Source organism: Diadema antillarum, unplaced genomic scaffold (assembly GCF_040938485.1).
Source record: "Diadema antillarum isolate AM-2024a unplaced genomic scaffold, OU_Dant_1.0 scf00000183, whole genome shotgun sequence".
In the NCBI taxonomy this organism is placed as follows: Eukaryota; Metazoa; Echinodermata; class Echinoidea; order Diadematoida; family Diadematidae; genus Diadema; species Diadema antillarum.
This window is the reverse complement of record NW_027271072.1, coordinates 541,114-559,033: the sequence shown is the minus strand read 5'-3', so window position 1 is coordinate 559,033 and position 17,920 is coordinate 541,114. Positions and strand designations below refer to the sequence as shown.

General features: G+C 39.1%; 1 protein-coding gene across 2 annotated transcripts; it reads left to right on the top strand.

The window, feature by feature from the left end:
• The first annotated feature begins 375 nt into the window (after window positions 1–375).
• On the top strand, window positions 376–17,920 carry LOC139723196 (spermatogenesis-defective protein 39 homolog). 2 transcript variants are annotated; one of them, XM_071634455.1, is made up of 16 exons: window positions 376–507; window positions 2,958–3,059; window positions 3,566–3,683; window positions 4,375–4,656; window positions 5,353–5,439; window positions 6,067–6,149; window positions 6,983–7,144; window positions 8,270–8,409; window positions 9,433–9,460; window positions 10,363–10,436; window positions 12,068–12,158; window positions 12,815–12,946; window positions 15,054–15,185; window positions 15,944–16,030; window positions 16,907–17,101; window positions 17,585–17,920. In XM_071634455.1, the coding sequence occupies exons 1-16, from the start codon at window positions 493–495 to the stop codon at window positions 17,603–17,605; spliced, it is 1,749 nt and encodes a 582-aa protein (XP_071490556.1). In that variant the 5' UTR covers window positions 376–492; the 3' UTR covers window positions 17,606–17,920. The 2 variants fall into 2 exon arrangements, with proteins under 2 accessions (XP_071490556.1, XP_071490555.1); XM_071634454.1 differs by having other exon boundaries at window positions 5,350–5,439.

Here is a 17,920-nt window from a genome sequence, read left to right as displayed (position 1 = left end):
CACAAGGCCCCCCTTTATTTTTTCGCTAAAAACAAAAGAAATAAAAAGAAAAAGAATATGAAATGAAACCTGGAAGTAGCACCAGAAATATAGATAGATGCATAGCTAGATAGATGGATAGATAGATGGATGGATGGATAGATGGATGGATGGATGCAGTGGCGGATCCAGAGGGGTTACAGAATTCCTGGATCCGCCCCTATAGGCCCTGTGGATGGATAGAGAGAGAGAGAGGGAGAGAGATAGATACTGTACTAGTAGATGCTTGTAGCCAGATCCTGTGGCGGCGGACGGGCAATACAGGCAGAGACAACGCACTCATCACGCCCTTGACTGGCCTCGCCTCTGCCTAATAATAGTGCGATGACCCACCACTCATCAGAGCGGAACACCTACCTGCTCCAGCACACCCATCGCATCTCGACCACCAGCGAGTTCCGTGTAAAATATTATGAGCAATATCTCAGAGAGTCGACAATAACTTCAAGAACTATGGCGTCTTCATTAGTGAGTAATATTACGTGCAGATAATCCTGAAAATGTTGATAAGTCTTGATCACTCGAACCCTGTCTCTGTTTTGGCAAAATTCGTGAGCCTGTGTCTCTGTGAGTAAGAGTGTGACTCAGTCCCACACGTTTGATTTTATGTTATCCTGAGGTTATTCTAGCACACGAACGAACGCCCCGCGAAAAAGCAAAACAAACAAAACAGACTACATACAGTAACTTGAAACGTGATAATACAGTTGTGGACATGTACTATAAAAGGCCAAATCGTAATATCGGTCCCCTCTCGTTCTGCGTGTGTGTCTCCACTCTGTGCAAAGTCTATGGAGGTTGAAAGAAGTCCCGGCTATGACGAAATGAATGGCAGTGTGAGTGAATGGAGTGGTGCCTGGCCTGGTGGACTATTTCACGATAATGCCCTACTAGATCTATAAAACTATAAAGATGCATTGATTAGTGATTTAGAGCATCAGAGATGCAAATTAATAATCTGATGATGGGCCTTTGCTTTGTTAATCTAAATCTAAATCATGTGGACCGACAAATTAATTACGGTAAATCTGCCTCTTGACATTGTTCACACATTATTTCACACATTTTTTATGCATGATGTGTACATTCATTTAGAGTAAAAATAATCAGTTCTGTAGGAAAATGACAACCATGTTTAAAAAAAAGATACTTTCATGTCCATTTCCACCATAATGGGGGCTCAATGCCATGAAAAATAGTTGATTATTAAATAGACAATTGCATGCACTGACAAAAGCAAAACACCTGGCTCATTGCATTACCCACTGAATCATCTTTTCTTCTCATTTTGGAAACTTCTCCTGTTATGGCTGACATAAGTTATGGTGTCTTAAAGCTGGGTCTATACTAGTAAAGTAAGCTGGGTCTATGCTAGTAGCAGGGCTGCCAACTCTCAAGCAATTCACCAAGTTTTAACTGTCTCACTCTGGTGAAAGAATTATCGCACTGAACCCCCCAAACAGGAGTAAAACAAGAAATGCCCCCAAAGCCCAGGTAGAGTAAGTGTCCCGGTTTGCGGCCTCATAAGAGTTTTTCCACTCTGAAATGCAAACTTGCAAATTTCTCTAACCCAGGTTATATCATAGAGGTTGACCACTTACCAATTTACATCATTGTCACCATCACAAAACCAATGTCCATCGCGATAGTAAAAAAAGACCACGGCCGCGATCCGGTACATCGTCCGCCGGTTCGCGACCGTGGTAGTCCGGTTCGTGGCCTGATGTACAGGTGTACAATTCCTCTGCGATACGCACGTGCTCCGCGATCTTCTGCTGAATGCCTTCATTTGGCTCGCAAACGTTGCGTAAGTGCCAAGTCCCATTGAGAAAACGTGAAAAAGGCTGGCGCGCGTGCACTGACCACAAACAGGGATTGCAGTTGTGCCGGTGTTACTGTTGTCTTTTTCATGTTTTTGTATTTTTTAAATCGTAACACCCACTTCCGGAAAAAATGGCGGCCCACATCGGCTTGCGAAAGTTCTATTTCCATGTGAGGACATGTATTCAAAATCCATGAACATTGGGAAAATGACAAAAAAATCCAGTTTCTTAGACCACTTGTTCCGAAAAGTACCGAAAATGACATTTTGGATGCGAGATGTCGTCATGTAGGTGAGAATATCTCACTTTGGTTGGAGATTTTGCCCATGTCATTGGTTGATTTTTGTAGATTAGCAGTGTGTTAGTGAATGTGTGGTATATACATGTATAGAGTGTGTCGCTGTGTTCAGCGTTTTATTGCCAAATATGTTGTAGTGGCCACGAACTGGGACATTTACTCTAATTCTAACTTTTAATATGCCCAAGTCCAACTTTCAAGTTTTTCCCACAGGCACTCTCTATGCACGTGTTGAAATCTTTACTGAAGTATGCACCAGAGTGCACCATTTAAGATATAAAATTTTCAAAGCTACCTCCTGTGGAAATTTTTTTTTTTTGGGGGGAGAAGACACTCCCCTTACACACCATTCCCCCCCCCCCCCCGTGTCTCACTCCAAACTCTCACTCAAGGTTGGCCACCCTGTAGTAGCCTGTAGGAGTTCTTGTCACCCATTTCTGAAACTTGCTATATATGCTGACAGGATGAAATGTGGCATGGTGTGCTGGCTGCATTAGTATTGTAATACCTGGTACTTGACTGCTCTACCAGATCACCAATGTAATACTAATGTCATAGGTGACTTGTAGCTAGCACACCAAACTATTCATGTCAATGGAAATGGGTACTGCCACATCTACCTGCTTTTGTCTGGTGCCATGTAAGACTCAGACAACATTAGTGACGATGTCTCATATTGTATCATCAAATTGGCTTTTTTTTTTGTCGGTGATGTTGTATTCGCACTAGATATTCAAATACTTTGTTTTTCAATTTTGTTTATGATATTTTCTTTGTGTTTTCTTTGTGTGCTTTAGAATGGAGGATGGTCAGCAGATATGACTGATGATGGTGATGAGGAATACTGGACTGAGTCTCGACGGAAGAAGAAAAACTTCTTTGATGACAACCCATCTTCCGTGAGTGGATATCTGTTGACAAAGCATTAGATACAGATGTAGCTGTTATTATTATTCTAGTGTGTCTGTACAAGTTGTATGTTTACATGTACAATGTATATTTGCAAGTTAGTTCATGACAATTTTGATGTCAAGTTTATGGGCTAACAAATATTTGAAGACCGTCTGACAGTTTGTTGCAGAAAATTATTACAGTCAGTTTGTTGTTATTGTTGCCAGAAGACGATTTGCTGTAGGTTTCAAAGAGCTTCAGGATCTAGTATTTGGATGTAATACAACCAAAGCTATTATATCTTTGTAGTAGGGTAATGAAGCATGTAAAGATGCTATCTGAAACATAGTGATGTGAAACTACTTCTGCAAAGCAGAGATAGCTTTACAATATTCTGAAAGACCTCCTCTGACGTTATTTGTAGATGTTACGCAATGCATATTTACAATGTTAAATCTTGAGAAAAATGTTTCTTTGTATTCTATAATTATTTTTCCCTCAATGCCTCTTGTAGGATATTGTCAGCCCCACAAGAAAGGAAGCTCACTCATTTCAGAAGTCTCTCAAGGAAGCTGGGTTGGACTTTGAAGAAGAGAACCAGAATTTCATCAGTGTTGATGGAGGAGTTCAAAGTAGGAGAATTCTTAAGATATATGCTGCATTGATATTGTATTTTATACATGTAGTATACTCTGCTCAGCATTCTTGTGTTTGAGCATCATGGTGTTTTTGTGATGTCTAATTTGTGTCGTTATTTAATTTCTATGCAGTGATTTTGTGCAACTTCAACAAATTTCTTTTGTTTAATAGAATTTCATTTGGGGCCAATTTACTGCAGTTTATTTTCAGAAATGATTGAATCAATTTACTTTTCAACTGTAAACAAGAGTTGAATATCATATAGTATATGTGGTATAAGATGTATTCTACTGTCTGACAACATGGTGAGGCTCATTTACAGAGTACTTGAATAAATTGAAAATTGATGCAATGAGGATATCACACAGTTTCTCACTGTAGGTTTGTAAGTCCTTCATCTGTAGCTTCTAATACATACAATAGTTTTGTGTAAACGTGTGCATATCATATTCTACTGAATTCATTAGGTAAATTGCGTGATACTTGTGCAGTTTAATGCTATGTAACAGAGGTTTTCTTTTTTTGGAAGAAGAGAAGAAGACCACAATAGGCAAGTAGGACCACTATTAACGAGAAACAAGTTTATTTGAAATTGCACGGACCTTAAAAGACATAGTTATATCACCGTCAGGAACAGTCTCATTATCAAGAGATTATGTAGTGATGTGCACACCTCCAATGCAGAGTTCAGCAAAGCAAGACCCCCGTCCGGCAGTTTCAGCGGTCACCCGAGTGGCTTCCAGTCGGCCCGAGGGACTACCTCTGCTTCCTCCCCGGCAGCAACGACGTCCACTTCGGTGCCGGTCACCCTCAAGACGACCCGCAGCAGCAGCATGGTGGCGGAGGGTTCAGCAGTCACGGGCAGAAACGTGAGCCCGGCTACCTCTACCCTCAGCAGTCCAGCCTCCTCAACTGGGAATGAGGCAATATCTGTCCACAGGAGATCGGCCAGCGAATCACTCAGTGGTAGGTGTCATGGTCACTGTCATGATGAGCTAGAACCTATTGACAACAAAGAATACAGTGTTTGTTGCAAATAGGGTTTAGGGCAATTACCCCCTGGGCAATTCCCCTGACCTTAACCCTAATCCTAATCCTGAACCTAATCCTAACCCTAACTCTATACCCTAAACCTAACCCTAATCTTTCCTCTAACCTTATCACTAACCAGTATTTAGCCTGGGGGTAATTGCCCTTATACGTGCAAATAGATATTAGCTCATGGAGTAGGACTAATGTTTGGAAACCTATAGTGGTACCGTTTTTGATTTTTGCAAATCTGATATATGTGCTTTATGTATGTTTATATTCATTGATGCATGGTGCTTTATTCAGTTGTGTATTTTTTTTTATGCAGAGTTCATTTGTGTATACTTGCATCTCTTTGTAATCATAATTTCAATTCAAATAAGAGCTAATGTTGTAAGAAATTCCAACGAAATGATCAAAAGTTATCATGGAACCCTGAAAACTAGAATCCTGGCACAGAAAAAAAAAAAAGAAAAAGAAGAAAAAAAAAGGGACAGCATCAGATCTGCCCGTCACGTCTTTCCACCAAGAAACATGTATCTTTTCTTCTCCATTTTCATGTCATGCTGTGTTTTCTAAATGTCTTGGTGGTTAATGTCACATTTCATTGCCGTGTCTTGGTTATACTAGCAGGAGACAAGAAAGCATCATCACAGTCCTCATCCCCCCAGTCATCTCTTCATGGGAGCACACAGGGGAGCACGGCATCCATCGACGACGGTGAGCTTGGTTCCTCCTTTCAGATCCCTTCCCTCCCTTCCCCTTCCCTTCCCCCTCCCTTCCCCCTCCCTTCCCCCACCCTACTCTTTCAGCCCTTCACACTGTGTCATCAGTCTGAAATCCTTGTTCCTCTAATCTATGGCCATTACGAACTCACTTCTGGCATGGAATTAAGGTATCCTCACACTTTCAGGGAGATTTTGCTGATGATAAAGGCAGAGGTGTTTTGATTATTGGGTTACAAATGCCTTCCTGAAATGCGAAAAAAAAACTGCGATCTCAAAGGCTTTCTAGCTAGAAGCACATTTCTGTAGTGATGATAAATGCAAAGTTGTTTGAAATTCATTTATAGCTCAGACCTACCAACGCCGACTTCATGACCTCTACTCCTTCGGCTAAACAGCTCAATGGAGCTGCCTTCCTCTTGACTTGTAATAGAGATGATAAATGCAACAACTCGAGAAACGTTATACAAAGGGCCTTTGCAATTGTGTTTAGTTAGTGGGTATTGAAACATGTTTTAAACATGGTAAAGATTATAAATGCAGCCTATGTTTGAGTCTTGCTGGAATGCAAGGAGATTGATAATGAAGCATTGTCTTGGCATTTTTCTTCTTGCTCCTACAGCTGTGAAGAGAGACAGCAGACCATCCATGACAGAAGTAGCCAAACTCCAGGCAGAGATTCATGCCTTGCATAGGAAAATCAAAGTGAGTTCATCAAACCCAACATGTGGAGCAGTGTGAATGTAGCAATATTACAATCTCTTAGTATTCTGATTCTGATTTTGGATTTTTTTTTTTTTTATTCTGGATCGTAGGGATTATTTGATAGGATGGATGGGATTTTTTCCAGGAGATTCAATGTAAAGACCAAATGTTGTTGCTTTGGATGGAATTCCACTAGGTTGTGGAAATGGGCCACAAGAAATTGATTGAGTGTTGATGGTGAAAGTTTGATGGTAGAAATATGAACATTGTTATATGTTATGTAATTTTCCTTTTGGATTGTCAGAATCAAAATACCTGTAAAATACAGTACAGAATTAGTTCAAATACTGTATAAGCTGGTATTTTTGTGTACCGATATTTTTGCGAATGAGGAGATCACAGACATTTTCACGAATCGACACCAATGCTAACGTAAGTGCTCTACTACCCTAGTGCATGGCGACATTTTCACGTTGATAAATTCACGGTCCAACAGTGATTTGTGAAAATTAAACTTCGCAGAATATAACAGCTTATACAGTAGTAGCAAAAAATTGTCAATGTAGTTAATGATTGATCTTACATATCAGCTTGTAACATTTCCTTTGAAGTTTCTTTGAATATCTGTTTAGTGTAATGTTTTCAAATTAAGAATTACAGTGTAAGTGTATGGTTATCAGAAATACTGGCTGAAAAAATTTCCCAGTGAAAATTACACTGCAACCAATTGAAAATGAAAATGGTTTGAATTTCAGTCTTAACAGCATCTTGTGTCACACCGAACAGATTTGTCACACCACCTTCCCTCCCTCCTCTCTCCTCGTGGCTTGCAGAATCTAGAGAAGTCTCGGTGGTCTGCATTGCCCGTGGCGGACACCATCAGTCGCATCATCACTGGTGAGAGATATTCCCTGGAGCCATACAAATCCCTCAAGGACAAGCTCTCGTTGCTTGATGCTGCCATTGGCTTCCACGATGGAAATGCAATTCTGGCTGTAAGTTTATAGACTAAATCATAGCATTCATCAGAAATATGTATTTTTCAGTCTCCAGCTTTGTATTGTGCTGAAGGCATCATTGTAATATTTTTATTTAATGATGATAATGATTTGCATTTATATCGGTTATGATAATCTAGAATATTCTCTCTGCACTTCGCTATTAGTTTTGTTTTGTGTTGTTTTTTCAATTTCCTAAAGGCCACTGCACATTATGGCTTTCATTTGCATGATTGACCGATTTTGGATCCGAAATAAATCGCAATAGCCTCAGTATAAACACACTTGTTAATTTCAGATCACAAGTCTGCCAGTCGGGTGACCAAGAGTTGTATAGTGTGCGATAGCCTTGAGTCATGTGGTTGCATGTTTGTGCATGATTATTTCTTGTTAATGTGATAACCTGAAAGTAATTTGGGATATCTCAGTTCACCATAAACTGTCAAGTTAAATTGATGAGATGAAAAGGTCATGGTGTAAGGTCATAGGTTGTGGTTTGGGGTTAAGGTCACAAGTTGAAGACTAAAGGTCAATTTCCAAACTGTGATTACACAATCAAATCATGTGGACTAAATGCCAAATTTAGGTAATTTTACTCTTTGATGCTAGGACATCTGGTAAAGAATAAAGATCAAAAGGTTATAGAGTCAATATTAAGGTTTGTGTTCCACATTTTACGATTTTGTGCAATAATTCTAGGATTATTTGATGAAATTTAACCAAACTAGAGGATGGAAGATAAGGCAGATCATTTGTTAATATGACATAGATTTGTGAATGTTCAGGGCTTCACTGGTAGCACTAAATCTGTATTAAAAATAAATGTTTGCTGATAAATGATCTACCCGTCTACGAAGGATTTGCCTTTGTTGTGTTTAATAAACTGAGCCTTTGTTCTGCTATTTGAATTTTTACCACAGTAAATTAAGAATAATGAAATAGATAGTATTCTATTGCAGGTGCCACTGAATGTATAAATATTGAATTTATGAACTGAGATGCAATATACCACCTGACATTAAATGACAGACTTCATGTTGCCTTTGAAATTTAGAATACCACCTTGAATACTTCTAGCCCCACATGGAATCTAATCATGTTTCCCCAAAATCTTTTGTGCAGGTTGTGATCTTCTTGAAGAAGACACTCAGCAAGTCAATCTTTTATGCTCAGTTATCAAAGAGACCTGAAGCCGTCAACCAGTACATAGCATTCATCAAGTCCTACAACAGTCGTAATGACTCTGTAGCAAATGAACTAGGGTGAGTAGGAAATGCAGAGATTGCTTGTTCACTGCTTATGTCTGATGGTAAAATAAAACAGTACTGCAGTGAGATGGAAGTACCGTGTGACAGAAGTTTGCTTCTACTTCCTGAAAGATATCCTTCCTGCTCTGTGTCTGTGTTGACAATGCTGAACTCATCATGTGACAAAAAATAAATAAACCACAAAACAAAAACACTGATACATCGCCTCTGTTTTCGAAGGTCTTGGTTTCAATGATTGGATAACAATATCTCCAAAGTTGTTTAAAAGGAGTCCATATTTGTGGTGCATCCACAAAATTACCTGATAGCAGGGTTGCCTTGTGGAATTTCATTGTGTCCCCCCCCCCCCCCCCCCCCCCCCCCCCCAGTTTGCTTTGTTGAGAACAAAAACACAAAAAGATCTTGTAGATGTGGGACATCAGAGAGAGTGATCACGTGATACAAGAACATTAATTATGTCTTAACATCACAGACACAAACACCACTCCCTCCTTTCCACTGCTCTGTATATCACAGTGATTACTGATAAAAAAATATTTCAAAAGAAGATTGTGTATACCAGATGGAAAATACTTGGCCAGTGTTCACCATCATGGTAAATGGTAAAATTCTTGGAACTGTTGAGAAGATTTAGATGAGAACTAGCACTAGTTGTCGGGTAGAAGCTTGGTGCTTTAGTGGAGATCAGGAGATCTTGGAGATCAGGAGGTCATAAGTTCGAATCCTGCCTGAGTTTGTATACCCTTTTGTCACTGCTACTACTAAAAACACTGACCAATTCAGTGCTTATTTATGTCGATGTAGGGCAATTTGTTTATCAGTTGCAATAGAGACAACACTCATCAAGTCAAATCACACATTGAGTAATGTATATCTCAATATTGCATTCAGATCGACAAGTATTATGGGGCTATGTGCACAGTTCATAGAACAGACTGTTAACCATGCACTGATGTTAAAGTTTGATCAAAACAATAGTTATTGCTTTATTTCTCTCTCTTTTTTTTTCTATGGCAGAGCACTCCAGAGAGCTGATGAAGCAGCCGTAAGTATTCATTTTATTTCATGATAGTGTGATGATATTGATTTTAAAGGGGATGGCTAGTAACTGATCAGTGGGAATCAGTGGGAATCGTGGGGATAATTGTTCCAATTCTTGTGGGATTCATTTAAGAGTACATTATATATCTATTGTTGTGTGAAAATTATTTGCCTCAGAACGGTCTCATTTTCAAGTAATGTGCAGTTTAATGCCCTGTCACTGTACAGGTATGCTGGCCTGGAAACATTAAACTGCACATTACTTGAATATGAGACTGTTCTGAAGCAAATAATTTTCACATAGCAATAGATATATAATGTACTCTTAAATGAATCCCACAAGAATTGGAACAATCATCCCACAGCATTCCCACTGATTTCCACTGATCAGTTACTAGCCATCCCCTGTAAGCATGATATTTTAGAGTTTGTAATCAAATAAGACTTTTTTTTTTTTTTTCGTTTATATACTTCATTTTCATATGTAAGGCATTTAAGGTGTTTTACAGAGTCTGGTTTACCATGTACATTTTTACCTCTCAAATCATAGAAAATATCAAATTGAAGCTATTTCAAATTACTGCTTCCGTGGGCTAACAGGTTATAGGAGATAGGCACTGACAGTAAGACATAAACAAATCCCAATCCGATGAGATACATTCTACTATGTTCTAACACCAAATGTTTTGTTCTGTGAGCATGACTTTATATTTTGTGCTGTGAGCATGACTTTTGTGTCAGTTAGCTTTGATTGTTGCTGAACTCGTAGTTCCATTGCAGGAATATTCTTTTCACAATATGTAGTCACGAATGCAGTCAAGCACAACTGGAATCAAACCTCAATTGTGTTTCTGTCCCTACCACCCAACTCCTTTTTCCCCTCATTCTCCTCCTGCTTACTAACAGTTGTGGAGATACAAGCTTGCAACTCAGACCAAAGAACCGCAGGCACGGCTAAACAACCTCATGCACTGTAACGGGTGAGTTTCCCATTGTTGATGTTATGTAATTATAAAACATTTCACCCATCTTGAAGTGAAGTTACACTGTGTATATGCAGTGTTCAGCTTGGCTTTCTATATATTAAACACCAATTAAAGACCCAGTAAAGTGATTATTTTTTGTGCGAGTAATTCTTCTCACTTGGCTGGGTAAGATGAATTTTATGTGTTTTAAATTCTGCGGAATCAAGATGTATATTAATGGACCATATGACACTGAAAAATATTCGCATGTTTTTATTTTCGCACTAGTTTCTGGTCACGTAAAATGCATGAAAATTTCAACACCACAAAAATGTTCACTTACACAGTAGCGTTGGGATACCACGCAATGGGAAGACAGGGCCAACTGGGATATATTTAGGAATCCCCATAACAAATAGGGTGCAGCTTTATCACTGATTTCTATGTAGGAACTCACAGAGCCAAAGAATCTTGACTGGAGTTGAATGTTTTTGATGAGCATAAGCTTTGATGAACCTAGAAAAGTTAGATATTACGCTGATGAGTTTGATCCCAGATATATATGTCATAGTATAGAGAGAATTAGGAACAGAAATAGCAGAAGAGTAGTTAATAGTATGAAGTTCTTCCGTCGAGATGTTTTCATTGCAACTGATTGACAAATTACCCGCTGCATGCTATAAGGACTAGAACCAACACTTGCTGTCGGGCGAAAGCTCGGTGGTCTAGTGGAGATGACGCCTATCCGGTGATCAGGAGGTCGTAGGTTCGAATCCTGCTCGAGTATGTACGCCCATGATTTTCTATCACGGCTACTACTAAAACACTGATCAATTCAGTGCTTATTTACGTCGATGTAGGGCAATTTGTCAATCAGTTGCAATGAAAACATCTCGACGGAAGAACTTCATGAATTTGAATAACAAAGCAGAACCCGCTGCATGCTATAAGGACTAGAACCAACACTTGCTGTCGGGCGAAAGCTCGGTGGTCTAGTGGAGATGACGCCTGTCCGGTGATCAGGAGGTCGTAGGTTCGAGTCCTGCTCGAGTATGTACGCCCATGATTTTTTATCATGGCTACTACTAAAACACTGATCAATTCAGTGCTTATTTACGTCGATGTAGGGCAATTTGTCAATCAGTTGCAATAGTTATAGTAGTAATCATGGTACGAGAATGTCTGCAAACATGAATTGAAATCAACTGGTTTGAAAGTGGACTCTGACTTGAGAAACTATCGCTGCAGATTGTACAAGGTGGAGACTTGTCAAACGTGATGGCATGAAACGCAGAGAAATGAGAAGACACTGGTAGCCCGAAAAGTTCGAAAACAGAGGACAGCTGCTATGCCCAAAACATCTCCACAGCCGACCTCTTTCATATGCAGCTAGTGTAGCAGAGACTGCCATTCAAGAGTTGGCCTATTAATAGTCATAGCAGGAAATGCTGCAGCAAAAAATAAACTGGTGTTTGTGTGCAGGGTGAATACCATTGTCTCTTGATACAGATGGATGCCAAGAAGAGGTAGTAGTAGTATTTGTTGTTATTGTTGTTATTATTGTTGTTGTTATTGTTGTTATAGTTTAGACTAACTCATGGACAAAATTTCCTTTCTCTCTTTGCCATTTTACTTTGTCCCCCCAGGACATGGTTCAGGAAGGTAGACAGTCTCTCCACAGAGCACGAACTGATTAATGAGCAGGTCCTGCTGCTAAACAAACAGCTTCACATTGAGGTATGCTGTACTCGTCTTTCATTCAGATACACAATAAAGAGCTCACACAGACATTCATGAATAATAATTATGTTCGCTTTGGAGCCTGATCCAGTGGATACTATGAGCCTCTTGCGTACCCATGTGTTATTGTCAATATTCTCCCCTTTATGAGAAGGATGCTATGTGCATATGCTTCATAGTTTGAACGTTCCCACCAGTGAGAGTGAATAAAACTAAATTAAGATAACTCCTCATGACTGGGGAAAGAGGCTGACTGCATCAGAAGGTTCTCTTTTGCAAGATAATGGAAGATATTTGTTAATGTCTTTTACATGTCAATTTTTGCTAGACAGATGTAAACCTCACACTCACTCAGCCCTTTACCCCCCCCCCCCCAAAAAAAGCAATTTAGATTATATGAAAAAACAAGGTAGGAGATGCATATTTCCTTGGACTAAGTTGAATACAGCTGTGTGTTTAAATCAAAGCAGTTGTCAGCCTATCAGCAGAAGAGTCATGGTTTTTGCCAAAAGCAGCAGAATTTGTTGCTGCATATATCAAGTTTTGCACTCAAGAAAAAAGTAATTTTTGCTCTTCCAATTTTACTTCTATGACCTTTTAAACGGAAATTCTGTTTCTTGTTTCTTTTTCGTTTGTTTGTTTTTTTGCCCTAGCCTCGTGACAGGAAGTGGCAGGAAGAAGGGAGGTCACCCTTCCGAGAGATGCCGAGGAAGACCTGTCTCTACTTCCAACCTGTCATCACAACTCTATTCTACTGCTGCCTCTACCACTTCAACATTCAAGAGGTGAGAGCATGATGAAACTAGAAATGTCGCTATGGCGACTGGTATGCCTCTGCCATAATGCATGATTCTCCTAAATAGGTCTATAGTACCTAATGGACAATGTGTGATTACATTTTCACAAAATTGGCAATATATTAAAATGACAAGTCTGTCACAAATGTGTTGAATGTTCACCTTCCTTGACCTAGCTTTAATTGGATGAATACATTGTCGGAGAGCATGTATTTGGGATTTAAGGACTTTAACTTGACTTTGACCCATTCATAGTATGCATTGAGTAATTTTCAAGGTATGGAGAAAAAGTGCAATTTCTGTATTGAATAGTAAATTGTTACCATTTTCATTTGGCCTTTGACCTTAAAATTCATAAGATATTCACTGTATAAGATATTCAACATGCATAGATATGTAGCAAGATTCAAGATAACTTGAGCCACTTCCGAGATATGGAGAAAAAAGTTAGTTCAGCACTTTCAATTGATCTTTGACCCTTTGACCTTTGAGGCAAAGAAAAAAGAAAAAAAAAAACTTTCCAGAGAATCTGTATTAGGTAATACATGCATACACCAAGTGTAAAAGAAAAATAATGCTGTTGGCATTGCATAAATATAAGGGAAATAGTAAAATTTTGAAGTGTTGCCCTTGACCTTTGACCCCTGACCTTTGACCCCATCAACCCTACATTCTCTAGATAATCACTGCCAGTCAGTACATGTGTATGTACTACTGTTAAAGTGGAAATTTTCGCGGTGTTGAAATTTTCGCGCATTTCGCGCAACCAGAAACTAGCGCGAAAATAAAAGCACGCGAATATTTTTGCTTGCGATATGTTCCTGTGCGTGATGTCTTGATTCCGCGGAATTAAAAACACGCGAAACTCTTTTTGCCCGGCCAAGCGCGAAAAATTAGTCGCGCGAAAATATCCACTTTTACAGTATGTTCCATGAAGATACCTTAAACAATTTCCAAGGTATGGAAAAAAAGTGAAATTTTAACATTTTTACTTGACCTTTTGACCTTTGACCCTTGACCTCATGACCCCAAACTTTCACCAGAGAATCTTAATTGGGTAATACATGTATACATGAAGTTTCAAGAAAATATCTTCAAGCATTGCATAGATATGGTGGAAATAGTGAAATTTTACATGTTTGACCTTGACCTTTTAACCTTTGACTGAGCATGTGCACCCAAAAGTTGATAGACACAACTTCACCCCCTAATACACATACATGCCAAGTTTCATTAGGATACCTCAAAAGGTTTTTTAGTGACGCTGTCCACAAAATTCATTACGGACGGATGGAAGGACGGACGGACGGAAGGACGGACGGAAGGACAGACGGACGGACAACCCAAAAACATAGTGCCTCCGGCACCACTTCGTGGCGGAGGCATAAAAACTACCAACTCTGGTTCCTCCAGGAAAGATTGACATGATCATGTGCTTTGGTTCAAAGTTATTACTTTGAAATGATCATCATGCCCCATTACCCAGAGCAGTCAAAACATGCCTTTAGTGAAGTGGAAGAAAGGATCACCAGATTTTGTGGGGTTTTTTTTCTCTGTGATAGACCGCACCTGCCTGGAAATAAGTATTTGGTGTCCCTCAGTTACAACAGCAAAGATATAAACGTTGATGAGGCAACTGATTGACAAAGTGCCCTACATCAAAGTAAATAAGCAAAGTCATTAACGTTGTAATCAGATAGTAAGCAACTAAAAAGCATGGGCTTTCATACCCAGGCAGGATGTGTGCCCATGATTTTTATCTTGGCTGTTACTCCAAATGCTGAATAATCAGTGCTCATTAACATAAGATCAGGTCAATGAAGGGCAATTTTTCAGTCAGTTGCAATAAAAACAAATCAATGCATGAATCATCCATTTAAATAAGCGTGATTCATTGTGAATATCTTACAGTTGGAATTAATATCTTACAGTTGGAATGTCAGGCTACAGGGAGTCTGTCATGTTGAGGTCCTAGCACTTCCCATGATGCATTTCAAATGAGCACAACTTCCTGTAAGTGAGGTTTTAGTGGCATGTTGATGCATGAATGGCACCTGTCTTAATCTCTCCCTCCCTTTCTCTGGGAATCACACAGACGGATCCCAGCAGCCCCACCTCACTGAAGAGGGACTTTAAGCTGACAGACAAGCAGTTCTTGTTCCAGGCACTGCTCGCCCGCGCTCGGCTGAATGACTGGTCTCAAGTGGAAGCACTTCTCACTTCCAAAGTAAGTAGATAAATAAACATAGTCCTGTCACAGCAAGTGAAAAGAAAAGAAAAACCTGTGAAAAGAATGCCCTTATATGCTGTTGTGTGAATACGCTGTTATCGCATATCAAAATTGTTTGCAATAAGCTGTACAAGGTGCGATTATGTATTACATTGTATGAAAAAGTTTGGAGTACACACTTGTTATGTTGAGGAACATTAATCTGTGTGTATAATGTATTTATTCATCAAAATAATGCATGGCCATAATTTTTTTTTTTTTTTTTTTTTTTTTTTTGCTTTGTGAAAGTCCTTCTTTACCATATCATTATTTGGCCCAGATTGCAAAACCCTTCTGTCCCCTACCAGCTGTCTATGCTCACACAGGTCTGGGCACATAGACTACGTTTTACATGCTCACATGATCTGTTGTCTCTGTTCAGGTGAATCTTGTTTAACAACCTGCTTGGGACCACTGAAATTTTCTTGTTACACTGGGTGATGTCAGGGATAAAACAAAAGAATATTAAAGGAATGGGACCTGTAAAATGTTATATGAGGTAGTTCATTTCATTATATCGGCACTGCACTATAGCCACAATACAAACCAAATCAGTACTTTGACGATCATATAGCTTGGCTTTCTTTCAGTTTTTACTGTTTTCTTATTTTCACCTTAAGAGTTGACCCTACAGCTGTATCCGATATTTCATGTTACTGCACCAATCAAGATGGTAGCACTAAGATTTCCTTCTCTTTCTTCTTCCTCTTTCACAGAATTGGCTTGGTAAAGCTAGACTCAAGGCAGCTGTGAAGTTTTCTCAAGTAGTCTACATCCTGCAGACTGTGAAAGCCCCAAATGAGGTAAGATAGCTAAAAGGGATGTTTCATACTTTTTATTTAAAGACTTGATGTGTAAAGACTATCAATATCCTCTGCCTTTGTAAGAGTACACCAACTTTTTGTATGTGCTGGATTTAAATTGAGTTGTGGTAAATTTCACTGACTTGTCATTGATGTGACCTATTTTGGATTCATTGAGTTCAGTTTGATTTTGTAATGTATTACTGTTCAAGTGCTAGAGAGAAAAAAAAAAATAAAACCAGCAATTGCACTTGTGGAGATACTCTGTTATTTTATTTTTACACCCTATGTGTGCTTTTAGTGCCAATTTGCACTGAAAACCCTCCAGCATTGTACACACTATCCAAAATCGGTAACATACTGAGGGTTAAACAAGACCACTGAATTTCATTGATTTAAAGATGATAATCCACACTTATTATTAATTTAAGAAAATAAAATCATTTGTGTGCACAACTAATTAAAGCCATAGCATCACAGTTTTTAAAGTCTCAATGGTTCTATTCTTAGTAATGGTTTTAACACTGATTCAAAATGTTGTTGGACATGTACTGTAAAACCAGCGACATTCGCAGCATGAAAATGTTGTGAATTGGAGCCGACGGCCTTTTTTTGGTGGTATGAAACTTTTGGGACTTGGCGACTGGCATTCAATGCATTGTGTAGACAGAAACCTTTACGTATGTGCATTTTTATTTTCCTGAATCTTGGCTCCTTGCGAAATTTGTGAAAGTTTCATTTATGCAAAAAAATTCTGGTTTTACAGTGTTTGTGATACATCAAGACTGAGTGTAGGCCACTGTACAACAGAGCATCATATATTCTATCCTATTTGATGATAATTGTTCCTCCTGGCATTTGTCTCACCCCACAAAGGTGATAGGCAGGTACATGATGTTGATAGAAGACCAGGAGGCCAGGATCGCCATGGCGATCAAGTTCAAGAACCACCGCGTCGTCATCGACACGCTGGCACAGTTGAAGGATCGCCAGCGCCTGATAGGATACAGGCCAAAGTGCGCCATGGACGAAGATGCTGACAGGCACTGCGATATCGTCCTCAGAAATTCGGTGAGCTCCCTCTATTTTCTCCCAAAATGTTGTCAACCCGTCGGAGACAGACTGATTTTTCCTTTATACATGCATTTCCTATGTACCCCAGCCTGAGAAATACTTTGGACTAGTCTTCAAAGGGTTAATGAAAAACTAATAAACTAAAAATAATGCAAAATATCGATGAAGCTTTCTTTTTGAATCTCATTATGTTTTAAAAATAAAATAAACATTTATTTTAATGAGCATCAGCCTCCCATCACTACTGGTACATAAATGCTAATGATTGCAGTAGGTGGTTTCAAGTGTGCTTTTTAGGTTTTGAAAAAAAAACAACAACAACAAAACATCACTTGAGTTGTTCCTTCACTATTTGATCATAATTAAGTAAGATTTGGCAACATGTAATATCTCTCTTGTGCTGCTGGTTCCTAACATGCCATGATCTACATATTTGATATCACAAGTCACAGTTATTTTGTTGTTTGCAATTTCTTTCAGGACAATAAATGGAAGAACTGATGGACATCCAGGATCAAGGACCATTACAACAGATGTCTTGTGGACAGTGACAGAGATTTATGAGCTCCTCTGCTCTCAAATGCTGACTACTTTTTGAAATTACATCTATGGCTTGCTTTTGTTGTCATTGTTGCTGCTGCCATTCACTGTAACAACCCATGTAGTACTGCATATGTTAAAAAAATCTAAGCATAAGCCACTATGTATAGGGTATATGTATGGGAGTTAGATATTAAGGGGTGCTTCCTATAGGATCATGCATTAACAACCACCATTCTAGTTTTGATATTCATTGCTCATAACCCTATCATGCCT